The 26,914-nt window shown below is 39.5% G+C and overlaps 1 protein-coding gene across 8 annotated transcripts in view; it reads left to right on the forward strand.

The window, feature by feature from the left end:
* The window catches only part of anks1b (ankyrin repeat and sterile alpha motif domain containing 1B), a 269,926-nt gene that overhangs the window by 214,381 nt on the left and 28,631 nt on the right, over positions 1–26,914 (forward strand). For all 8 annotated transcript variants that reach the window (XM_055006381.1, XM_055006380.1, XM_055006379.1 and 5 more), the window contains 2 exons: positions 7,429–7,527; positions 9,447–9,599. In XM_055006381.1, the coding sequence (XP_054862356.1) occupies positions 7,429–7,527; positions 9,447–9,599 (252 nt within the window). The remainder of the gene's footprint in view (positions 1–7,428; positions 7,528–9,446; positions 9,600–26,914) is intronic.

The raw sequence follows: 26,914 nt of genomic DNA on the forward strand, positions 1-26,914 counted from the left end.
CTTCATCACAGCTTCTGATTGAAATTGAAATTGAAATTTAATATGAAACAAATTAAAACCTTTTTTCATGCTGGCAGCAATCAGTTCTCCAACTGAATTCAAACATACATTTCATGAAAGTCTCAGGAAGATTATTTAGCCATTTGCATTTGTTTGCCTTTGTTGTTAAATGAGTTAGAAGGCAGAAGTCACTGCAGCAGCTGTGTGTGTCCAGGCAACATCACACAGAGAGTCTTCACAATTGCAGTATTTTTTTTTCCAGCACAAATGTATTTACTCTGTTAGTAATGTCCACAAGTGAGCCCCTTCCTTTATGTATCTGTTTTACTCTCATTTGCACCTACTTTATAGTCGTTAAGTTTTTTTCAGTACTAGAGATGGGGATTTTCTGCTCTCCTCACCTTGCCGCTTTTGTCTAAAAATGATTCTTAATAGCCCAGTCTCCTCTGAAATGCCTTTAGATACAATTAATACTGAAAAGAGCTGAGATGAAAGTCTTACAAACATCACGGTGACTTCAAAGTGTCTTTAGTGAGAGGTGCCTCTCTCAGGGTCTTAAAGTTTTACTGACGTTCCACTCACTCAGCGGAGTTTTTAACCTCTTTTTGTTGTTCATGACTTGACAGGAATCTGTTTTCCGACCTTGGGAAAACTCACTGTCTGCCACAGATTGATATTAATGCAGTTGAGGCACAGTCTACAAGAATTATGCTGGTATTTCCAATGCTCCTTTTTTCACCGTTGATTGTGGATCCTTCAAGGAGAGCATTGGGTCAAATTCATTTCAGCTCCTCTCGGTACGGGAAATCAAGTTAAATGGCACATTCAAACCGCAACAAGTCAGCGCGTTAGAAAGTAAAAGCTTTTTGTTTTGCGTTTTGGGGCCACTTCAAGTTCATCTGTAGAATAGATTGGTTTGCAAATTAACTTGACCTCGGGTTTGATCTGTACCGATGTAGGACAGTGAAAAGGTACCATGTACTGTGCAGGAATATATACAGATGTGTGTGCATATAAACATGCACAATTCCAATCTACCATTTACTGCTAATGGAGGTCATTAGGATGGGTGTGTCTCGTCACCTTAACCAGCCAGTAGAGGACAAGTGCTGCCAGATTGATGGACAAATATGTAAGAGGTGGAATGGTTGTTATGGAGACACTGGATGGAGACTAATTGCACCCTTTTTATTTGACTGCACATCCATGTGTTTATCATGTAACTAAAGCCAGAGATGAGACAGGAGCTGAACAAAGGAAGTAGATTAGTATTAGAAGAAGCAATAGCAGTTGGCTATTTAAACATCCAGCAGGCAGGGTTAAGAATAGGATTTCTGTTAGTGGCCACATAGAAAATGTCTTCTTCAGTTCTGTTTTTTCCACCTCAGCAGCTGGTTGGCGTTTGGTGCTGGGCAGGTATACAGTGGGATTATCTCAGCGTTTTCACTGAAAACAGCTGTCTGTTTGGTCTGGAAATGATGGCGATGAGAGCAGTGAATCAAAATGGTTGTTGTGGGCTGTAAAATTATAACGTAGAACTGAAGGATGCTAAAATACTTCATAGAGCTGAATGGGTTGATGCTGTAATTCTCCAGCTGTTCATCACTACAACAGCCTTTTTTAAAATCACATATTTCATTCTTTGTGAGTATATTATTCCTAAATGAGTGCAAAATTTTTTTTTCAATGTCCATCTGCACCCAGTCAGAAGGTTCTGTGATCAAAGTTCATGATGTTCAAAACCAGTTAACAGGATCATCCTGAGTTTTTAGTCCTCTGACTGCTGTCACTCTGCAAGTTAACGCTCATCAACTACATCAAACATACGTGCTCTTCATCTCAAGACAGACAACTGTAGCCCAGAAATCGCAGTACGATCAAGTGAAACATCGAAGCGACAGGACTGGATGCAGGAGAATTGCTGCAATACTTAATAAATGTATCACAAAATAGCATTCTGAAAAAAAAGGCATCGTGGTGCTACAGAGATGACGTGGCTTACAAATTATATTCTGGACACATAAAGAAATGTGCTGCAGCAATAGTCACATTTTTATATTTTTTTTGTGGAAAAGAAATGAAAATTACAACAATTCTCAATGCAATTGTGTCTCATACCATAATCACAGTATGTCAAAGTAATCGCAATGTGATTTGTTTTTCATATCATTCAGCTCCAGTATAGACAGTCAGATATGTTTCCAGTATATGAGAATGAAAGTGGGAGAGTGAAGAGGCTCATAGTGGAAATTGCAAGATGAAGCCTGCTATGTTATAGCTCACTTGAGACATAAATGCTAAAGAAACTCTGGTAAGCATCACATAAACTGGTGCTCAGTGGACTGTAGAGGCACAGAGACACTCTTAAATGTGGAAAGTAAAAGAATTTTATGTGCAGTAAAAAGCTGTTTGATCCTGGTGCTTTTTATGTGTTTTCATTCAGCATAATGAAATGAAAGAAAGAGAGAAGCCAATTGAAGGCAAATGTTTTCACACGACTGCAGCAGTGAATGCCGCTGCAGTTCTAGATAGAAGCAGAAATGAGGAGATAAAGTCTCATGAATGCAGTGTTTACCAAAGGACAGCAGCTGATATGAGAGACTGCAAGGCTTGTGAAATGAATTTGATCTGAACTGTTCCTCACAGGGAAGCTACGAAACAACAATATTGGAAGCAAAACATCGTCTGTATCCATATTTTGTTTAAAAATAGTGCGTCTAATCCTCCTCATAAAGGAATTAATTCTGGAACTGCCACAAAATTGTAGAAACTGAAGCCGCTGCTGCTTCTTCACACAGGCAAAGAAGATAAACTCAAGACCAGCAACTTTGCAAAGGAACCAAAAGGATTTAGAATTATGGACTAAAAGTGCAAGTGAGGACAGAGAGGAGAAGGTGTGGCTATTAAGCAAGAGAGAGGAGCAAAATGATAAGAAAAGAGGGTTGTTTCTTTGATTGCAGAGCAATGAAGAACGGCAAAGAAATGAGAGAGAAGACTGGAATGATGAATACATGTATGAAAAGACTAGAAGAGACACAGTAGGCTACGCTTCAGTTGTAGCACTCATCTGCCTTGGCCTGTTGGTGCCGACAATGGCCGACACCACTGCTGCTGAATATCAGTTTTTGCTCCATCACTAATCTTGCCTCTGCCCCCTGCCTCTGTGCATGAATTTTAATTTTTGTGACCCGCTGTTGTTAAGCGGTGTGGTCAAAGTATCACAGGATAATCACAGGCCACTGCATTTGTATCAACACTGTAGATGCTGAGCACCTCCCGCCACCAACAAAATAGAGCTAGTGTTCATACCAGCGCTGCATATCAAGTATGTAGCCATTCCTGATACATATTGTAAGCATGCTACAGTGGCTTGGTTCACATCCAGAACACAAGATAAACAGTATTAGCATTCAAAGGAAAAGCGGAGGCAAGAAAACATATAGTCAGTCTTGGTGTTCCTCGCTTATTTATGCTAACAGTTGTTGTGTTGATGTATTCCTGTGATATTTATCCCGTGATCCATCATGCGCACTTGGAAAACGGCAGATATAGGGCAAACATAATGTAAAGACAGAGAGGAAAATAGGTTTGGAGAGAAAGAACAAACATTAAGGAACTCCATCTTTCTGTATCAGGAGCCCAACAGGGAGCAATTAGTTATGGCTTTGAATCCCCTTTACAATCTACTCTGTCCTGACTCTGAGTCATTACTCTGCTGTGAAGCTGTAGCATGGCGACTCCAACGCCAGCCCTGCTCTGAGTTCTATTAATCAGTCTGGGAGCTGATCTGTGAACTGCACTCTACTCACAGAGGCACAAGTTGGTGAGGAGAATGTGGAAGCCATAAGTTTAGCCAGAGAATGAGCCCAATCAGTTGCTGCCTCTGATCTTCTAGTCTGTGCAGGGACCAGCTAGTGGAGCCCCGGAGACAAAGTTTTACTAATAAGCCTGGAGCAACATCGCTCAGTTTTAAGGGACTTTTTTTTTTGCCCAAGCTGTACTGACTTTTTCAACTTTCCAAGGCGTAAAATCCCTCAACTCATCATGTCATGTCAATTTCAGGAGTCAGAATCACCCGGTTAAAATTTATTTCATATGGGAGCAATAAACAAAGTTGATCAAGCTGTGGTTCTGAATCTGAACTTTAAGTATTTGAATCAAACAAGTATTTGGGGGAATACAGGTGTTTTTAATGTTAAATACAAATGTAATCAACATTTGAGATCTGCTCCTATTTATTTTTACTCAGAACATTTCAGCTGGATCTTTTGAGGCGTAGATGTTTCGAATTTCTATAACTTCCACAAGTTGAACGCTAAACAGAAGTAAGAGGCTTGCAAGGATTAATAGGAAATAATAATAAAATCCCAACTCTAATTTTAGGAAACATTTTGTACTGTTTGAGAAAGGATGTAATAATCAAGTTAATCACATTCTTTTTTCATATTTTCTAAATTCTTAACTAATCTTTTGGTTACCTATATTGAATGTACAGTGTAAATAATATTACATGTTCACAAATTTCAAGAAAAGAGATGCATTATTAATTTTTGCCCTTTATATTTTGTCCATTTTGTAATTAGGGGCAAGTGAACAGTTCTTTCATTCTTTAAGGTGAAGTTTAGGGAACTTGCTGGGGGTTTTATGCTTATAAAAAAGACAAAAGAAATACTTTAGTGGGAATTAGTGGGATTTATAAACACAGAGCATGGATTAATAGATGAAACTGCACCAAAGCTAGCTATCTGTTACAACAATTAAAGGTACTCTGTAGAGCTTTGGACCATTTTTAGCACAGAGACGTAACATTTATAAGAGCCGAGTATCAAGTACATATGCACAAGGTTGGTGATTTCATGCACAGTGCTGTTCCACTGATTACTGCTAGCTTGGAAACACTGATGTGAATAATGCTAATTCTTGCATAAATCTGCTTTGTAGATGTAAATGTAAAGGATGAAAAAGATACACACACTGCATTTTGCTGAGATGTAAATTAAACTGCATTACATTACTGTAATTACATTACAGAAACAGATTTAACACATATATTCTCGGTGCTGAATGTGTCTTCCAGCTTTGAAATTGTCTTCACTCTCTGCAACCTGGTGTACAATCATAGTCTTCTGGAATAGCTCACATACTTTGCTCGAAGGCTCCTCAGCAGGAAAAAGAAAGCACCAGAAGATCCAAAACTGTAAACTTTTGCTCACAAACATTCATCACTGAGTTGTAGTTCCAGTGCTGCTCCCACTCTTCATGAACAACTTCACACTTTCCACCACTTTGCTTCCATGTTTGATATTTAAGTTCTTTGTCAGACAGAAAGTAAATGTCTATGATACGGTAGAACGCACTATAACATATTTAGACCAGTGCAGTAGTCAGTTTTCAACAGAGCCACTGAAATCTGCTCTCAACTTTAATACTGAATAATAGCAATTATCAGATGTACACCATGACACAGACTAATGAGTGAATTCCTGCAAATAACTACTTAAACCAACACGTCTCTTGCATCGTAGCTGAAAAACATCAGGAAGCTTCAGTGAAAACTAACCAACAGCTAGTTCCTATCTAGAATGAAAATGTCACAGCCTCGAAGCAAAATGTCCTTTTCGTGGGCACAGCGGTGCCCAGAGTCAACTTGTGGACTGAAGACAAATAGATGGAGAAGGCAGCAGATATCTGGTATCTAACCTGTGTTCTTTTTTACTCATCTCTTGGATGTTTATCGCTGTTATTAGTTTGACAGGAAGGCGATGTGGACGGACTGACGAGTGTAATCCTTCAGTCCTAGCAGAGTGTTGGTGCACTGTGTGTGCTGTGGGTGGGTGGATGGCCCTGAGACTGCCTGCAGGCTGGTCACACTCCTCCTTTCCCTTTCCTGTTTCTTTACCATCATTTTGGTGATTACCTTGCTTTACCTCTCGCTTCTGTCACAGTCTATATTTGTGACAGTGTTTCTGGCTGACTTGGCCTTTCTCTGTGCCGCAGCTGTCTACCTGCACACTGCATCTCTGCTTTCCTCTAATTATCTATCTGCATTAAGATTCCCTCCCCGTCTCTCCTGAGGAAGAATGACTGATAGCTCTCTTATTACTTCCCACTGGATTAATTAAAGGTGAAACTCTGTATAATAGTCATGCAAGCTCCTGTGTGCGTCGCTTGTGTGAGTCTTAAAAGTATAAAACTTGCTGCCTTTGTTGGTACAATCTTAGCTGTGTTCTCTATGATGTCTTGACTCACAGATTGCTATTTTTGTTCAAGTATTGACTGATAAAATTAACTGGGGGTGTTGAAGCCTTTGGTAGTTACCATTATCTAGTCTAGTTGTGTGAATGTTGTTGCACTATATTACTAATAGGCCGTTAAACTCCTACAAAGTCATATGTGGGCCACAGTAAAACAATGCATTTGGCACATCGCAAAGGCTGCAATTTAGGAGATATAGTATTGAACAGCATCTCTGACTAAGGTTGAAAACTGTCGTGTAAATGGTTTTATAAATAAAAACTAAAAAGTTAGATGCAGTTACATGCTGTCTCCAAGTCGTACAGGCATAGTACTCAACATCCAAGTAACCTTACAATTATTGATATGTGTCTCTCTGCACAAAAACACCAAAATGTACCTCTCATTGCTAATTCATCTCCAGTTCTTCAATTTAACATGGCGAAATGTTGATGACTTGAGTGTGATCGTTTGTGGTTAGAAGACTTGATCAATATAGAACCGAAGAAGTGACCAGCACCCCAATATATTGGTGCTATTAATATAAATTTAGAAGATGTGGTTATTTAAAAGGAGACTCTGCCTATCTCTTTACACGTTTTAACTTGTTTACTACCACAGACATAAAAACCACTTCGCGAACCATGCAGATGTACTTTTTCAGCTTTCCATAGAGCTCAAAGTTTTTATTCATCTCTGTACATTGTAAAATCTACCAAATTATTAAACATTAATTCCCATTATTAGGCAACTGCATTACCACACATAATGAAATTTTAAAAATTCAAATGTACGTTTGATGTTCACTTTGATTGACATTTAAGAGTCTGCAAACAGATTTTCATAACACAACAAAACTACATCTAAAACAGCACATAATAGATTTTGAAATGTGTACATAAACCTGATGTGTAGCTAAAACTTGCATAGTCAAACAGTCATGTTAGATTAATGAGTTGTGGTGAACTGACCATGCATTGAACGTATGAGCTACTGACACTTTTACTTGTAGCAGTGCTGAATGCTTCAATGACAGCTGCTGCTCGTGGTGTGCTGTTTGTGTTTTTTTTAATGGAGACATATGGCTGTTGTATTGCTATTTTGCCAAAAACTCCCACAAAAGTCATGTAAGGTGGAGGAGAACATTGTGAGTTGCAGACACACTAACCTTGGCTGGTGTTTGGTGTTTTACAGGGCAGCAATGTGGTGGAGGACCAGGACCTGCTGGAGATTGGAATCCTCAACTCAGCCCACAGACAACGTCTCCTGCAGGCCATACGGCTGCTGCCCAGGGTCAGTGCTGCACATAAACTCTTACAAGAGCGTCTCACATCGAAGACATTCAGTACATTTAAACCGGATTTTTGTAGTATCAGCTTCATGCAAGTTACATAAACTTCTGGTCAATTCAAGGAGAGAAATCCGTTACAAGTCAAAATTTCCATTTCGAGAATCAAGAGCTGTTCCTCACTTGTAGCTGCACTCGATCTTTTTGGTTTAATATAAAATTCAGCAAATCTTCTGCTACATCTGTGTTTCCGTGTGATGTAACTCTCTGTGGGTGGTTGGGTTTCTGCTCAACGCTTGAGCCAAGGAGTAGAGGGATTCAGGGAAAGATGCACTACGCCACATTATCACAGCTTCAAAGAACATAAAATTTAATGATGCAAGGAAGTGCTAAATCTGTGCCTTCCTGTATCTGTAAAACACACACAATGAAAACATAAAGACATCTTTGAACTAGGAGTCAAGCAATTATGGCTGATTATAGGATCTGATATTAAATAAAATCAGATTATTGTAGTCATTCTTGATTGCTGATAAAATAAATTAATTTTAAAATGTAGTGCTTTGTTCTGATGAAGCCACTCTTTAATCTCAAGCAATGTCCCACTTACAGCACTATCATTACAGGTCACAGCCAGTAAACACTGAAGGGCAAGTTGAGGCATTCCAACAAAGTTTTGTGTTGGAGTTTGTGGTATTATAATGTATGTGTAAATAAGTTTCGGGTCCAAATATCAATAATCTGTCTCCTTGATTACTGATAATTGGTACCAGTATTGTTGACCCTTACAGAAAACAGGCCAGAGGTTGCTTAAAAATGTAGAAATGAGTGTTGAAATGGTACGAAAGGATACTTGGAGACCTTCATGCTGGCTGCCGCTGTGTGTTACCAAGGTCAAACGCTTTTGTGTGAGACTCAAAGTGAGATCAAATGTATCCAACTTCACAGAGCGAGAGCAGAAAAAAGACGTCTGCAAAAGAGAGGACAGAAAGAAAAAAGCGGAGTCTGAGCTCAGAGATAAGCAGGTTTCATACAGACTTGGAGGAAACTTTGATCTCCGTGCAGCATTTTTCCACCTCTCACCACCACTAAACTTCTCAAAACACTGTACAAGATGAAACCTTTCAACTTTTGTCTGCCCTCTCACACAGACACATGTAGGCAAACACATGCTCAACTTAAGATGGAGGTTGTGGGATGTTTGTTTGAAGCAGCATCGACTCTCTGAAGCTGTTTTGACTGTCAAAATAAAAGTGAATGAATTATGAATTATCTGCTACACTCAAAGTATCCAAGCACTCAAAGCAGTAATCCTTCTTTTGGTGACTTACTCTGACCGTGTTCAAAAGTTAACCTTGTGTTTGCTTGTTTGAACTGGATAAATATGAGGAGCACTAACAAAGTTGCCTCACCTATTTCTCTCCATGCTCTGCAAACTGGGGAAGGTCTTTAACATTCAATAAATCTTTAATGACCCCCATGTAGATATGAGGTTGCTGCAGCAGAATCGAGGAAAAAAAAAAGGAAAAAAAGTGCAGCACAGCAATCCAATATAATACAAACAGAATTTAAACAGCTGTCGTGTTATATAAGAAATAGGTATGTAGGGAGATACCATTTGCACAGAAGCTTTCTATAGATAGCAGCTGTTCTGCACTATAAAGCTCCCAGTCTAAAGCAGCGAACCAAATGTGCAGAAAGATAACACAACCAGTGTGTTCATAATATCAATACATTTATGAGAGTTCAAACAAATATCACCTCGTATGCAGCGAGATACTAATAAGTTTGTTCAGCACTCCAGGAACTCTTTTAAATCTTGTAAAGAACAGCAGAAAAGTAGTACAAAGAACAAAAACTCGCTAGACTTGAAAAAGTGAAGTTTTTCCTCTAATCTTTTTTCTTCATTTTGCCTGTGCCAAAGGTGCGACCTGTCGGTTACGATGGCAACAACCCCACATCAGTGGCAGAGTGGCTGGAGTCCTTGGAGCTTGGAGACTACACCAAGTCTTTCCTCATCAACGGTTACACCTCCATGGAGCTGGTCAAAAAGATCTGGGAGATTGAACTCATCAATGTAAGTCTAAGATCTGCAACCAGCTCCTTCAGTAGTGATGAAAAATGTCTTTCTTTAAGGATAAAGGAGGTGGTAATCCGTATTTTCTTTGATATCATGTAATGAAAAGACACATCAGTGAGTCCTATTGTTAAACACTTGACTTCATACCAATAACGGTGAGGAGTGTAGTTTACTGAGTCAAATCCACATACAGCATTCAGCTGCCATAAATACTGACTAGAGCACAAAAGAACAGCAAAAATCAATCCATAGCTCAAAAATAGTCCCCAACAAATGCTCTATTTTATCCAGTAACATCCTTTCCATTGTGTAGAGTAGTTTCACAGCGACTGAGCAGAATCGAAGGTGAGGAGGTTTGTTTGAACTGCAGCAAGTGGGGGAACTATTTGCATATTCATAGCTCCACGCATACTAAAGAAGGCAGTGTGTGGAGTTACATCTAAACCACGGCAGTAAGGGATTATTTAAATGGAAAAGGTTTGAAATATGGAAGTTTCATGATCAAAGATGATTTTAGAGGTTTGATCAATGCCAGGAGAGGAAATTTTAAAATGAAAGTATACATTTGTGATTTTTTTTTTTTTTTTTTTAGAAAAAGATTTACATTTTCATACAAAAGTAAAAGTAGGAAAGTTTAGAGAATCTGATACTTCATGTATTTGCAAAACGGGACAGACTGATGATTATAGTTCCCTTAATTTGATAGTGGAGCAATCCTTAGTTTGTCTTCCTGTTTAATAACAGGACAAACTTCACCAACTCACAGACAGATTAACTTCACATTAAAACCAAAGAAAACGCATTTTTTGCTTAAATATCTGATTACAATAGACATTTTCCCTTGTAATAAAGGACAGTGGAGCCACAGCTGGTGCTTTGTGAGGCTCAGTGCTTGTGGGCTTGTGTCCTCATCTTTCACCTTAGTGACAGAGTGAATTTGTATCATGCACTCAATATATTGCACTGGAGACTCATACATCAGTATCTGCACAAGGTTTGGCTTCATACCCAAAACAAGGCTGAAGTCGATCTGAAAGTTCCCTCTGTGGGAAGGATGCCGAGTCCATACTGTGAAGAATGCCCATCAGCCATTTCTTTTCATTACTGTGCAATGCGTGCTGAGAATACAAACAGGAGAGAGGTGCATTTTTGCTGTTACATCATAACCTTACTAAGTATTTTTCCTTTTTTTTGTCACAACAGCTCTGCATCTTGCTATAGAGGTTTGAAGTTTGCATTAATAACGCAGAGTAGACGTTAACCAGCGGCTGAATGTGGAATTCTCTCCTTCTGTAAATGTTAGTGATGGTGGATGATAACTAGGCTTGACATTTGAGCTCCTATGTTGTCACAAGTAGTGCAGGTTTATGATTCAATTTTTACCAACATAAAATCTTCGCCAGAGATTTACTGCAGTCTGATCTCATTGGAGTGATGTGCTCCTTTGATGCTGCGAGTGTAACGAAATCATGCTCGATTGCAGCGGGCGCCCGGCTGGCTGATTGCAATGAGAGAGAAAGAAAAAGAGAGAGAGAGAGAAGGGGTGTTTTTCCTTCCCAGCGGAGGATAAAGTGATAAAGTGATGAGTGATCAGCTGGAGGAGGTGGAGAGGGAGTTATATAAGCATGTGGGATGCAAGATGTTTCATAGCGCTGGGGATGCCGCCCACATGCCGCACTTCTGTGTGTGTGTGTGTGTTTCTGGATGCATATGTGAGATAGGAAAAGTGTTAATACATGCTTATGTGTTTATGTATGTGTTTTAAATGTAACACTTAAAACACAAGCCAAACTACACTTCAGCCTCCTTTCCTCTATGTAAAATAGGACAGCTTTAAGATGTAAATGATGTACATGTATACTTTAGACCTGCATGTGCATGTAAATATAAAACCTTGCAGCATAAGATTCTGTCTATAAGATGAATTTACAGATCTGTCCAGAAGCTGCACTGCAATGCAAAGTGAAGCCACAAGAGGCTGCACAAGTACACAGTAGTGTATGAGTCCACATATTTCTGAGTAATGAGGAGCTTCTCAAAATTTGTTCCAGGCTTCTTTTGTTCCAGTTAAAGGAAACCTTAAGGCCAAAGCACAGGATTATATTTTAGACTACTGTGTACCCAACTTTGTGGTGACAGTTTGCTGAAGTTTTTTTTCTTATTCAACAATACTTCAGTTCACCTAGTTTGGTCTGGAAACTGAACTACGAAACATATTACTTTGGTTTTATGTAATATTTCTTTAGAGATCACTTATCTTCATATTATTTCAGGTTATTCCTAGAATTAAGTGATATTTTCCTCTAAAGTCTATGGCACTGTCCTAGAAAAGACTGAGTGATGTATGGCACTAAATTTCGGGAGAACAGACATGCTGTTCAGCTTGTTCACTTCCAGTTAAATTAAGGTAACGTAAGCAAAGGGCACAGAGGTACATGTTCCTGCAAATACCACAGCACACATCAGACAATGATCAAAATAAACCTTTGATGCTGGTTACCTTAAATTCAAATTGGAGGTTTTTGGTGTCAAATATGTATTCATATTTACTGTAGTTAATGTAGGTTACCAAAGTGTGCAATATGCATCTGTATCAATGAAAATACAACAACAAAAAACACAGACACCTTGTCAGGAGATACCCTTTCCTTCATTCTTTTATTTAGTGTTAACGCAAAACTTATATGTGTCAGATTTAGCTGAGAAGCTGATTTACAACTTCCGTCACAGCGCTTGTTGATGTCACATTAAAGAAGCAAACAAAGCATACAAAAAGTAGATAAAACACTATCAGTATAAGAGAATCCAGTTCAAAGAATATGACTGTATGTGGTTGAGCTTCGTGACTTTCAAACAAGATTCTGAAAAACTTACTTCAAAAAGAGGCTCTTAGTTCTCTTTGGGTCTCTTTGGGTGTCTTGGCTCAGGTCCACTCAGTAGTCTGTCCATGCTTAAAGTGCCCAACAGGCCCATCCACAGATTTAAAACATATCTGTTGGCTACCATATAATTAAGCATATATTAGGACTGAAAAAGTTTTCAATATTAAATGAATATCAAAAATAATTTTTACTTTAAAATGAAAAGGAGCTGGAAAACCAACTGCTCATAAACTCAATTTACTAAATTCAAATAACTATCTGAACTTTGACTTTTTTCCCCTTTGTATTACTGTAGTGCTAAATTTTACAGTCATATCCAGGAATCAATAGGAATATTTTAGACAACATCACCTATTACCCTCCACTAGTCTGCAGAGCCCCAGCCAACAGCTGGAACACAGACCGTGAACCTGGACTGATCACATGGATGTTACCGCTTCTTATCGATCTCATGTGAGTGCATGTGACAGAGTGTGTGTGTGTGTGTGTGTGTGTGTGTGTGTGTGTGTGTGTGTGTGTGTGTGTGTGTGTGTGTGTGTGTGTGTGTGTGTGTGTGTGTGTGTGTGTGTGTGTGTGTGTGCGTGTGTGTGTGCGTGTGTGCGTGTGTGTGTACACAGTGTACTCTAATGACTGCACCACTGCAGCAGCACACTGACACTGAAGTAGTCTCTGGGGTGATGGAGAGGTCACTGCTGTACCTGAGAGAGGTGTGTGTTTGTCAGGAGATGAAGGAGAGAAAGATATCGCAGTGGCAGAATAAAATAAAGTGATGCTGGGAAGAGAGGGCAATGAGGGGGTTGGGAAAAGAGAGAGAAAAAAAGAAATTGAATCTTTAAAAATAGAATTTGGCTGCTGCTTTCGTGTAATCACCAGGTAATCGCTATGGGCAACAGATGCTGTGGTGTCCAGGGAGACCAGAGAGGAGTGTTGAGCATTGTTGGAGCATTTTAAAATGAGATACAAGTGTGTGTGTGGGAGGGGTATAGAGGTGTGTGTGTCCGTTTGATTGGGCACATATGTGCAGTCCTGCTGTTGTGGGATTAGAAGAGCATCTCAAAACAGCCTTTATTCCTGCCTGTCCACACTCAGTTACACACTCACACACACTGTACTGCAGGCAGAGAGCAGGTGCAAGGCTTCACTCTGCAGTATTTTCTGTGCATAACTTTGGGATTCAGGGTTTATTTCATTGGAGGAGACTGACTCACCTGAATTACACCTCGTCCAGGTCGACTGTCAGGTTTAATCTGCATAGATGCAAGCAGATAACTGTCGTTTACTATAACTTGAGCCTAATTTTTTGTATTTCTGTTGATTGTGCTTCATCTTAACAGCAGAGGCAAATTTTTAAAAGATACAGGATATGTAACTCATCAGCTTTGACTCAAAATATAAAGTTCTGTTTATATAGTGATGTATATAATTCCTTCTTTCCAATAAATATGCATACCTTTTATATCATGTCTTTAAACAGCACAAAAATGTCACAATGAGATAACTTACCCTTTTCTTCTTTTTTACATTGTTCTGCAGTCAACAGAAATGAACATACAACATGGCCACATTTAAAATATTACAAACTAATACAAACTAAAAGCATAGATATTTAACCATTTATATCTCTGAAACATTGTTTAGAAATTGGACAATAATTATCCCTTTGTGTATAAATAATAAAATAAATTAAATTAAATAAATAAAATAAAGAAACATCAGACACAAACTGCCGATTTCGTGTTAAACTTGCTTTGACCAACCACAACACTGAATTTGTAGGTAAAAACAGAAGTGAGCAGACCCAAAATGTTGGTCTGCACACTGTGGTACATGTTCACAATGGACAATTTGGGTCATAATTTTATTTGAGTAACAATAACACCAAGTTACCAGCAAGAAAAAAAGGCCAAATCATAAGACCTGAGCTGCAACAAGCTGCAAGGATCCTTTAACATGTGTTTTGGAGCAAAAGAAACTGAATCAATACCAGTCTTGCATCAATAAGGACAGTGTGTGTGTATGTACAGTTATTAGAGTCAATGTAAGCACACTAATTCATGATTGTGACTGTTCATAGTAACGAGGGACTCAAAAGTCTCAGGACCTGAAATGAAAACTCATTAAATCAGACTTTCTTTTTTAAATTATTAAAATGATATTAATAATTGATCAGAATTCATTATTAAAATTATTTGAGTAAGTGTGCACACGCTGCTTATAATTGGAGTTTTTTTGTCCGAGTTTAACAAATTACATTCCACCGAACTGTTCAGATCATTTGCCTTCACCTATAGAACTGCAGTGACTCGTGAATTACTTAACTGAGCAGTCAGATAACTTTTATCCAGGAAACCGGATAAATATAAGACAAATTTGGTGGTTACAGCTTGTCAAAAGAGTGTTTTCTGGAATTCCTTCCTGTTAGAATGGGCTGTGTGTGAGAGGTCAGCGGCTTTTGAATGTCTTCGTCTTTGGGGAGCTGCCATTTAAGCTGCTTTGCGCCCTTAATTTCCCCCCGAATCCAAACTAATTTGGAGGCTATGTCAGGTACTTGAGAGCATAATAATAACAAGACATTATAACTCTATCAGCCTGCTTTTAATATCACAAGTCTCTTGGTAAAAATCTGTCTTAAGAATAATTTTTTGTCCTCAGCTGAGCATGGGGGCCTGCCAGGCTGTGAGAAAAGCTTGTTTAGGAGCGTCTGAACAGGATCTGGACTGAAATATGAAGCTTATAAACCAATAAAGTCTGGCTAACAATGCGTTTGATTGATTTTCACTTAAAAGAAAAGTCCTGATTGTTCTGTTAAAACCAGGAGAATTTCCAAGATATCTTGTGTAGTGTCATATAAATATTTGGTTATAGTTTATAAGCCTGTCTGTACAGCTTTGTAAAGTGTGACACTGATTAATGATAGCACAGTTTTAGCTAGACAGTAATCTTTGATTGGTCTATGAGCTGAAGCAGCATAAATACAGCAAAAAAAAAAAAAAAAATGCTGAATGAACATGAATACGTTGGCAAAAAGTATGGGGAAAATATAATTAAGCATATAGGTGAAAATAAATCACAGCTAAGTAATCCATCTAATGCCAGAAAGCATTCTTGTTCAAGGTGTCAGTCATTGTGTGTCTGTTTTACTTGGTGGTAAATGAATCACCTGATCTTCCTGATATGCATATTCATTTCCCTGCAGTACAGTGAGACACAGACACCTCCGTTAAAGATCCACATGGTGGTGCTGCTGCCTCTTAGTTCAGCCAGACCTTGTGTCTTGAAGTAAAGGAGGTACAAAACAACTGCGCCAAGGCACCAAATTGCTCTCATTTAAAGTGAGTCCTCAGAGATCCTAGAGCGAAGCAATTAGAAATGGATTTCATTTTGGAAAGCCACGTTCTCAACGGTGGAGTGGAGATAGTTTCTGGTCCTTAAGGAACAATTCCCTTAATGTTTTCTAGATGAGTGGACCCCGATATCAGAGGAGGGTGCCTTCGTGTGTGTCTGTGTTTGTGTATGAGTGCACTGTGTCCTTGGTTACCTCTGTATATTCTGAAAATGGCAAGGGTTTGAAGGTCAGAGAGGATGGAAAGTTGAGCCTTTATGTTCTTGTGTACACCTTTTGTCTGGGTATAGGTGTGTATAGAATCTTAATCGCTCTCTGGTCGAGGTTTCTGACATTGTGCACAGATTATTAAGTGTAAAATTACTATAGTGATGCATATTTTTGTTGGCAAGTGTGTATAGATAAAAATATTAGATTGAGACTGGTGTTGATGGACTAATCCTATTTTTTTTAAACAGTAATTATTTTATCAGTTAAGTTTCTTTGGGGTTTTTTCTGCATGATAGTAGTTCTGCTCACTGATTTGCAACATCGCCCAGCCTAGTCTAAAACAGTAGTTTCTAACCATAACACTTTGTGATGTGTTCTGAGAGTACTGCCACCCTCTTGTCATGTGTTCAAGAGTTTCAATTCATTAAGTAAGAGGCATGAAGTCAGGGAAATCCATGAAGTTAAAAAAAGGGGTAGTATTGGAGTATTAGAAGGAATGGTAGAGGATGTAATTGTGATGTAGAAATATGTTCTGCATATAAAATTGCACCATTACTGATACAATAACACAGTATCTTAAAGAAGTATGTGATTACCTCATATATTATTTATTCTGAAACAATTGGTCACATTTTATAAAATGATCCTTGACTTTATGTGCAAAATCTGTTAAGTAATGTGTAACCTCGCTGAGCTAAATGGATGAGATAAAGTGGAAACACTCAATTAAAAACTTGTTTATCTCTTAAGATGAATCTTCTGAGTCTTTGAAAGGTTGCTAAACCCCATCTTGGTCACCTCTGATGTTCAATATTAAAGGGATACTCAGCTGGGCAGAGAAAGCTTAGCATAGTCTGTGTGGATGACAAATATCTATTTTTTTCTGGTACATCCTCCTGATCCACTGCTGCTAGAGTACAGAACAGAAATGCAGAAAAAGCTTTTGCTGCTTCATGCCTGTCTCTTGCATGTGAAGGCCTGTTAGTGTGCATTTGTGTTGTGTAGGTGTGTGTGTGTGGGTGTGTGCGTGTGTGATTCACCTGCAGGGTCTGACTTGTCCCTGCATTCCCCTGTATTATTACAACATGCAGTTTTAGGAAGTGTACACATACAACTGGGAATGTGTTCGGAAAACCTTAAAATTACTAAGTGTGTGTGTGTGTATGAGGGGTCCAAAATAAATTGAGGACAGTCATGAGAGTTCAGTCTTTCTTCTACCGCTTGTACTTGGTTGCCATGACAGCAACTAGTTACCATAGAGACTGCACTTGGTACAAATGAACTGAAATGTGTTGTGTGTACGTGAATGTACTGGATTCCCTTTTCCTGACACAATTCCAGATACTGTGTGTGTGTGTGTGTGTGTGTGTGTGTGTGTGTGTGTGTGTGTGTGTGTGTGTGTGTGTGTGTGTGTGTGTGTGTGTGTGTGTGTGTGTGTGTGTGTGTGTGTGTGTGTGTGTGTGTGTGTGTGTGTGTGTGTGTGTGTGTGTGTGTGTGTGTGTCTCTGTGCTTATCACCTTCTTTGTCACCTCTCCAAATGGACAGATTGTCTCACATCCCAACACCAGATGGTTCCTGCCTTCGTTAGACGCTGCAGGATCATATACCTCATACAATAGAACGTACACACACACGCCACACTCGCATCCACACTTCCGTTAGTTTAATTAGTTTACCTATTGGCAAGTTTTCACGCTAAAAGACATGTACACGTGTGTTGGGATCGGGAATTTCGGCCTGTGAAATGCTTTTTTTCGTACGTGTATTCGTGTGAGGTGCATTCAAATGTGCAAGGATGCAGTATGTGTGAAGAGAGAGTGAGTAGTAGCTGGTGTTAATATTCATGTGGGCAGATTTGCCTCAGGACTGCAGTGTACTTCACCATCGCTGCCTGCTATCTGCTATCACTCTGCTGCCGCCTTATTTGGAGTTTGGCATTTCCTGTTGTAGCGCTCACCGTGCTGCAGATAGTGTGGGAGGTGTCAGGAGAGAATGTGTGTGACCCCTGAATGCTCCCTGAACCTGTGTTTGGTTGTTCTGCTGTAGAGCTGGAGCTGCCTGTCTGCTTCTGCCTCCCAGTTAACATCGCCACTTGTAACAAACACAGATGGATTCATCAGTCTTCAGGTGTTTGCTCAGCAGCTACGAATGATGGATTATGGTTGTGCATTATTTCTTCTTATTCATTTTACGCTTAAAGAATATCTATAAGTTGACATCTGTCTTAAATTTTTATCCAAATGGTCTTGAATCCATCAGGTTGACTTTTAGTGATGCTTGCTGAGTGGAAATCTAGAATCAGACATGTGAGGTTAGCAGCTAAAGAGATTCATGACCTTAGACAATGCTCTGCTCATTTCACCATCATATTTTATAAATGGTAAATTGAAACTTACTTTTAAATTCTGGCAACAAAAAGGGGCGAGTTTTGTAAATTCTGTTGGTTTTTATGCAGTAAAAGCATCCACATTGTGCTTTTCATTTCTGTGGGATTTGATGTTTTGAAGATCAAGGGCAACACACTGAAGCTCACATTTTAAGCTACCATGAATAAGAAGGCATCTAAATTACAGAATATGTTCTAAATGTAAATATTACTAGCATGCACTTTTAAATTTCTGCATCTTTTTCCATAAATTTGTGGTTACTGATGCGCCATTTGCATTTAAATGGTTTCATCAAATAGAAAACTGTAATTGCATCGACTATTTCTACCTATTATAGATTTTCAAGGTAGAGAACCAAGATTCTAGTGCATTTGCAAATTATTTCACAGTTACCTTGAATGTGCATTTGCTTAACTGATATCTATATAATACTGTAGCTCTCTGATAGAGTAGACATTAAGATGGAGACATACACTATCTTTGGTTTATCCCACTGGACTGCAGAAGTAAAGACCAAAATAGTCTGAATGACGTCAAACTCTGTAGGTTGGATTTCATGTATGTGACGCTTGCTGTTACAAATATATGCACTCATACATAAACACAATAATATAAAGCATTAGACATGTTCTGACTGTTGTGTTCTTCAGTCAGTTTTTGGATTATCAAAGAGTGCACTGCAGAGCTGAGGAGCATGTGACTATAACATCATGCGTGTATTTGCGTATGACGAAAGCCTGGTAAGTGATGAAATTTCTCTGGAAAACTCAAAGCCTGAAGGAAAATTGCAAAAGAGTAACAATGATCAGATAAATGGGAATTTTCTGTGCCTTTGAGCTTTTTCCAGTCAAATGTCTAAACTTGTCTGCGTTTATAAAAAATGTGATACCCTGCAGACCAATAGCAGAGAGCAGCAGAGAGTAAGGATGTATTTTTTGCATGTGAAAACATTCTGAAGCCTCATTCATTTTCTGCATTCTACATACTTTTAATTTAGACTTACAACTGGGGCAATTACAAAGTGGCCTGGGGGTTAAGGTGCTGACCATTAACTGACTGCATCCAGCAGGGGGTGTTTCTTGCATGTCATTCCCCATCTTTCTCTTTGCGTAATTCTGCTAATTTTCTTACCGTTGGCTATTCGAAAAAAGAACAAATGCCTCCAAATTTGTTTCCAAGCTCTCCTATTTGATATCAGCAGCAGCTTTAGACATTATGTTGTATTTTGAGTAATATTTGACAAAAAAGTGGTTAAAAAAATTCTTCTGACAGCAGCAGCTACCGCTAGAATATTGATTTTATCTAATGATGATGATAATATTGCTAAACTCCTTGAACTCAGCACACATACACATAAACTTACACCCCTTGCGAGCACAAGCTTGTCTCGGTACAGGCTCAGCGTCTCCATAGTGACGAGATAGAGAGGAGGAGGAGGGTGAATGTAAACTGGGTAGAAAGGGAGAGGGAGAGAGAGAGAGAGCTCAGGCAGAGACATGTAGGAGATGTAGTCTGGCTGCCGCAAGCTGAAGAAGGAGGAGGAGTTGTTGAGCGCTAGAAATCTGCAGAGAAAGTGAGGGTGAGAGAAAGGGACACAAAAGCTGGTGGTGAGGAGGCGAGGAGTAAAGCTAGCAAAGCGTGGATAGAGAGAAGAGAGAGGCAGAAGGAAGAAACACTTGTCTTGGACAGCAACAAAGCAACAGTGAAGAGCACAAGAGGGGAGAGTAAGAAGAGAAGACAGAGGAGAACAAACTGAAGGCTACTTCTTAACCTTTCATTTGGAATAAGTCCTGTCTTGAGGAGAGGTATGTAAGATTGCAAGAAGGGTGAAGATAAAGAGATAGCTGTAAAATCTAAAGGAGATATAAGAAAAAAGATACGCTAATGAGCACAGATCCTTTTGTTCATCGCTTGCTGTTGTTTTATGCATCTTTCATCTCTATGTTCAGTGAGCCTTAGGTGATTACAGCACGAAATGGGTCCACGGCGCTCAATCACACTGCTGACTAGGCTAATTTACTGGCTGTGTAAATGTGTGTGTGTGCAGGTGTTGGAGATAAATGTTTCTAGTGTGTAGGAGGGCTTCATGTTCAACTACCGAAACATTGATTGTGCTTTGAAGAGCTGCAAGGTCTCTGTCCACAAGTTTGCAAGTACAGCAGGTGCTGACTCTTCTTTTTGTCTCCTGCTGGTGAATTTATCATTTTACAATTTTGGTGGTAATTTAACTCGAGTCTCTGTTACATAATAAGCTGCTCTGATAGTGAGGAACTCGCTTGGCTTCTGTACATGTCTGTACGGTGGGTTTGTTAGAGATATTTTACCAGTTGTCACAAGACTTTCTGAAAGACGTCTCTGAGACCTCTGAGGTTCCATCTCTAAAATTATGCCGTCTCTAAACTCTACTTTCAAATTGAGTTAAGTGAAGCATAGAAAAAAGCAAAAAGCCACTATTACTACAGCAAATCCACTCCAATCCAGTTGTTGCCCTAATTTATGTCCTCTCCTTATTTGTATGCACGAACATACTCCTTGAAAATGGTGAGAGAAGTGAAATCTGGGATAAGACTGAGAAAGAATGTAGTAGCTTTAACGAGGGATGTTGTAACGCTTTAGGTTAGCTTGCCAGGCTGACTGTCAACAAAGCGATCCATATTTAACAGATAATCACTATGTATGAGAGAAACCATAAACATTTATTGGCATTAGGGGGGCTAAGCTTGCTGTCAAGTAATGACTGTTTTCAGATTCTTAATCAAAGCTTTCAAAACCTCTTTAGACCCACTTTAGTGTAAAGCAGTGTTATTGTTCAGAATCAACCAAACATACAGCAGTGATTAGCATATTATTAACCCCAACTTCACTTAACTGTGTGTGCTGGATTTGTTCTTAGTTGCACAAAATTCACTGGTAACAAAGAATAAGGCAGCCAAGAGTGATATTCCATCGTGTGTGAACATGTTTTCCAAAAATGATGAGTGAAAACAAGGCGGCACAGTAAGTGGAAGACGGTAAAGGGTCGTAAGTGAGGACCCACTGGGAGGTAAATAGAGGGAAGGAGGAAGACAGGTCCCGGCAGGAAGACAGAAAGGAAAGTATTTTCTTTTTCACTCAGCTGTTGAAGAACAGACCGGACAGACAGAAAGATTGAGTTGGAAATTCTGCCAGTTGCTGTTTACCTTAGATGCTGACCGATCAATCATAATCCAGCCTCGCCTCCTGTTCATCGAATCGTCACCATGGCGAGTCATTACAATGGATTCCCGTCAGTGACCAGCATTAGTCAGTAGGGAGCCCGGAGAAACCACAGCATGATGGATGAGACATTTCATAGACAAAACACTTGTAACATGATGTACAGTCATTGAGGTTTTGATACAAAGGGTTTCCATTGCAAATGTCCTTGTGGTTATGGGTTATTCTAATGATTTAGAGCATTAACACTTCAGTTCCTCTTCAGTTAGTCTGTTTTCCAGGTGTTGACATCTTATTTTGAGACTAAACTGGGTCACAAAGAGGAGCTACTGCCAGACAACTCTTTCTCTACACAGACTGTAAATTAGTTTAGTGTCTACCTGAAACTTGTGTCTGTATCAGGAGGGTTAAGCGGCCAAGTGTTACAGCTTAAATCCTCGTCTCTGTGTGTGCTTTGTGTGTGTGTATGTATGTGTATATATATATATATATATATATATATATATATATATATATATATATATATATATATATATATATATATATATAGCAGACAGAAGAGCACTTGCTTTTGGTCTCTGCTATCAATAGCACCACAGCTTTGACCTCATCATCGGCTGCTTGCAACGTTTAACTGCATTTAAACTGCTGCTTTGATGTGGCTTCATTCAAACATCTACACTTTGCTAAGAGTTTGCAGATAATATGAAGTTTGTCCACCATAAATTCCTATAATGGCAGTGAAGTCACAGCGTCTGATACCACGATTCTTGTTAACATAGTTGATGGAGCAACCCAAATCCAGCTTTTATTGTCTGATGAGTAGATATCAGGTAAACACACAGCGCAGACTTCACCTCTCGCATGCTGGGTTAATCTGCACGATTTCTTACCTGCATTACCAGCTGGAAATGAGCACCCTGTTTCTGTACAGTTTAAAGTTTCCCACCACTCACACAGAATCATGACGGAGCCCACAGCAGGGTCCCATCTAAAGCTGTCCCTCAGCACAGAGTTCACAGACGCACATATGGCTGCTACAAGCATCTTATTAACCTGATCTTGTATCTGCAGCCTTTTCCCTCCCAAATAGTGCATGTACTGCATGTTCCGTGCTCCACTGACTCTGAATACAAGCAGCTGTTGTATGCAAACTCCACCTTCACAAGGTACACAACAACATAAGCATCACTCCACTGGGCGCTCGGTGGCTATTTCACCCTTAAACGTGTTATGTCAGCTGACACATGTTATGTCATGTTATGTCTAACAACACAACAACATCAGGAAAAGGGGCCGTCGATGAAAAGTAGCCCGTTGGCTATCTTGAGTATACATTTACTTCAATGTTAATTAAAGTACATTGTTCTTTTTCAAAATAATACACCGAAAATTGAAAATATACTAAAACCTCAGTACTGACATCAAAACCTGAGATGCAAAAAATTGAGATATAGCTTCGCAAGTAGTTACACCGTTGTTTAAATCGCATTATAGTATGCAGTACCTTATTAGCAGACATTTAAAGTATAAGATTGAAATCTATTTGTGATTTTAAATGAATGTTCATCGTGTTTTAGTGTGACTCTTTGTCTATACCTCTGGCATTCTCAGACTTGCACCCTTTCTGTGTGAAAAGACCAGAGGTGGATAAACTCTGAGGCACCCAGTCCCACAGTACTGTACACTCATAAAACACACACCCTGTATACACACAGCCATGTGCACAGCTCGGTGCCTTAGGAGAGCTCCTCTGCTCCTCTGCAGTGTGAAAATTGGTTCCATCTTGGGGCTTTGAAGTATTTATTAACCCAGAAAAATATCATACACCATTTCCCCTCTCATCTTATTGGGATTTCAATTCATGAGCTCCTCTGTGTGTGGTGAAGTCAGTGTGTGCGGGGGTGTGTGTGTGTGTGTGTGTGTGTGTGCGCGCAGAACACAAGATTTGAGAGGTCTTGTTTCAACCTTTATCCTGCAGCATTTGGCTATGTTTGCACACACACACACATACATACACAGAGTCTGTGCTTCCAGTCATAGTTACAGTTCTCTTGCTATTAATGGAGATATATCTGTCTCCATGTAGGCAGCCTTATTAACAGGCTGCTCTCATTGGCTGCCTGTTCTCTCAGCAGTGAAACAACTCGCCCTATTGGTCTCTGTTGGACATCACTTTCAACTCATCACTAGTCACTCCCCTCCCCTCTCCGGTTGCTAGGCAACCAGTGGTCTCTGGTTTCCCCCCAGTGTTCCCCTCTGAAATGTGGCCTGTATGTGTGCATATATATATATATATATATATATATATATGAACTCAGCTGAGTTTTGGGTTTTTCTTTCTGAGGGTAACGTGTTGTGTTTTCCTGTGCGTGTGTAGTGACTTGTGAGTCCAGACAATCGATACTAATCATTCCAGCCGAAAAGCTCCACCTCCAAACAACACACACGTGCAAGTGAGGGATGGGGAATTGAGAGAATGAGGTAGAGGAAAGAGGATGGCTATGATTAAGTAGTCAGGCTTGGAAAGATGTCATTGATCGGTGTAGAAAGTGAGACGAGCATTGTTGCTGTAAATGTGTTTGCTTTCATATAAACTCAGTGCCGTGTGCGTTAAACACATTACATCAATGTTATTCTATAACAAGCTACTTTTATTGCTAGATGGAGGCTAGTTTTGACTTTTGTCCTCTTTCTATCTGATTTCAGCAGATTTAAGCATCACTCTGAAATGCATAATTTTTTTTTCACATTTACACTTCTTGCCCAAGACCACAAGAGCCCGTCCAATATTTTTTACCTTGCTAACATGAACATATGATATTTTTATATGCTAGCACACATCATAAGCGAAAAAAAGCAGAGAGATGATGTAGGTAAGCTGGTGTGCTTGAGCTAAAGCGAGTGAGGAAGCCTCACTGCTTTTAGGCGTTAAAATAACTAGGACAGACTTCATTATGACTATAGTATACTACCACCATGCCACTAGCAAAACGCTGTACAATTGTCAATTATTTAAGTACAAGTATTTAAAAGAATATTATGGGAGAGGTAACTTTTTGAATTCACCACTGGTTGAGGGTCAACTGCTCCCAGCCAAGGAAAAGTCCAAGCACACAGCCCCAGTAAAACTCAAGTGCCAATTTTACACTTTGGTTGTTTTTATGAAACAAATAAATGGGATATAAACTGAGCTTTTACCCTCCCATTCATCCTTGCTCTAATATTTATGCTAGGCTAAGCTAAGTGTCTGATGGCTCTAGCTGCAGATTTACTGTACAGAAAGAGGTGCCAATCTTCTGCAGAAAAGTGAAGGTCTTAGAATCAAAAATCATAAATATCGCATCTTATTTGTTTAAATGTTAAGTAAAATTTTCTATAAATTTTATCTGCTGACATTATGTTCTTTTATACACTGCCATCTATGTATTTGTCAGCCAGAATACTAATTCTGTTCTAGCCTAAAATTGAAGGGTTTAGGTGAGGCCAGAAATTGTTTTTATTAAATATTTATTGTAAAAGAAAAAAAAACAATATGTGCAATGTTTTATCATCGATTGTATAGCCGTCTTCGTGTTTTTCATCCCCCTCAAAATTTCCAGAGATGGTATCGAGGACGTGACCTTGGTGTCTTGGACAGTAGTTGCAGCCGCATGCTCAGCCTTTAAGATGGCATTCAGACAGACATGAGCTATTTGCTGATCAATATTACTGCTCAGTCGACCTGTAATGTATTCTGACCTGGGCAATTTAAGTAAGCTTAGGCCAGTGATTCTTTGATCTGCAAAAATCAATGCAGCTTTCTTCAAAGGTTTGAACCCCGCTTGTGCTATTAGGAGACGACGCCTGAGGGGCTGCAGAGGTATGTTGATATCACGGAGGTCACCACCTCATAGTCTGCAGGCAAGAGGTGATTGGTCATATTGACATGAGCTGGGAGAGGACAGATACGCACAGCGAAAGCCAACAAACAAAGGTAGACCAATCACACGCAGTTGCCATGGCTGAAGAGAAGAAGCTCATTTAGCTGCTGAGCCCCTCATCTTTTATTAGGCCGAATCACTGACACTCACTGTTTATTCTCTCTACCTGTCTTTTTACTTTAGCCTCTCATTCTATTATCTGGATGTAGTGAGAGGAGAGCAGAGTGATAATGAGGACGATGATGAGGAGATGAGAGCAGATGATGATGGGAGGTAATTTGAGGTCAAGGGAATATGGACATGAAAGTGAAGAGGGAGGGTTTAAGGAAAGAGGATATGAGGCAATGAAAGGGCTAGTTAAGCAAGTCAATGTAGATTAAACAGGAGCAAAGAAACTGGTGAAAGAATTTTTACTCTCTACCCTCTCCATCATTAAAACTACGTGCTAGCTTGAGCACAGACAGTGACTGGACTGTTGGTTCTCTCGCTGGGTTTCATGCTCCAGTGAGCCGACCAGCTTCCAGCCTCCCCTCCAGTAAGAAACACAGAAAAGGCTTTTTGTCTCCAGTGTCCTCACTGAGAGGTCGTTGTGAATGTCCCTAATCACTGACGCTTTCTACTTATTGTTAAGCTGGTTTCTTTTCAAAATATGTCATTTCATCCCAGTCATTATTCTGTGCTTTTTTGTTTTTAACGAGGTCACTGTGTTCTAAAAATTTGCCTGGAAGTTCTGGAAAATTTCAGCATCTTCAAAGAAGTTGATTCCATAAAGCATCTGATTTGATGTACAGTTGCAAAAGCAAAAATTGTCATTCCGCTAGGATATGTTTTGTTTTTGCATCTTTTATGACTTCTTACTGGATTAAAGTACTTGAAGGTGGAACAGTTTACATAAATACACAAGTATAAATATTTAAATTGCAAGGAATCAGGTTGTGTTTTGCAGTCTAATTGTTGTAGTGGAGATACAGCAGGTTACGGAGCGGAGATGTCTTTGAGGAGGCACTGCTCCGTTAACCGTATGTGTGGCGTCTAATCCGTTAATCAAGCCTGTTCAGTCTGGGCTAACGGGACTGCTAACAGGATTAGTGCATTGATCGGCACACACACACACAGAAGACACAAACGCTCCAGCCGTCTGCTGGATGCAAACAGTGCCCCAAATCACTTCATACCACGGTAATAAAATCAGGACCAGAGGGTAAGTAGCCCTCTCTGGACATAAGCTGCACAGTGACACCACTTAGTTACTAAGCAGTGAGCACGCAGACGCATGGAACATCTATAAAGTCATGTCACATATCTGAATGTATTTTGAGACAGTCTAAACGATTCTTCGTTGTGCACAATTTTAATATTTTCATCGACCACA

Source organism: Amphiprion ocellaris, chromosome 21 (genome assembly GCF_022539595.1).
Source record: "Amphiprion ocellaris isolate individual 3 ecotype Okinawa chromosome 21, ASM2253959v1, whole genome shotgun sequence".
Taxonomy (NCBI): domain Eukaryota; kingdom Metazoa; phylum Chordata; class Actinopteri; family Pomacentridae; genus Amphiprion; species Amphiprion ocellaris.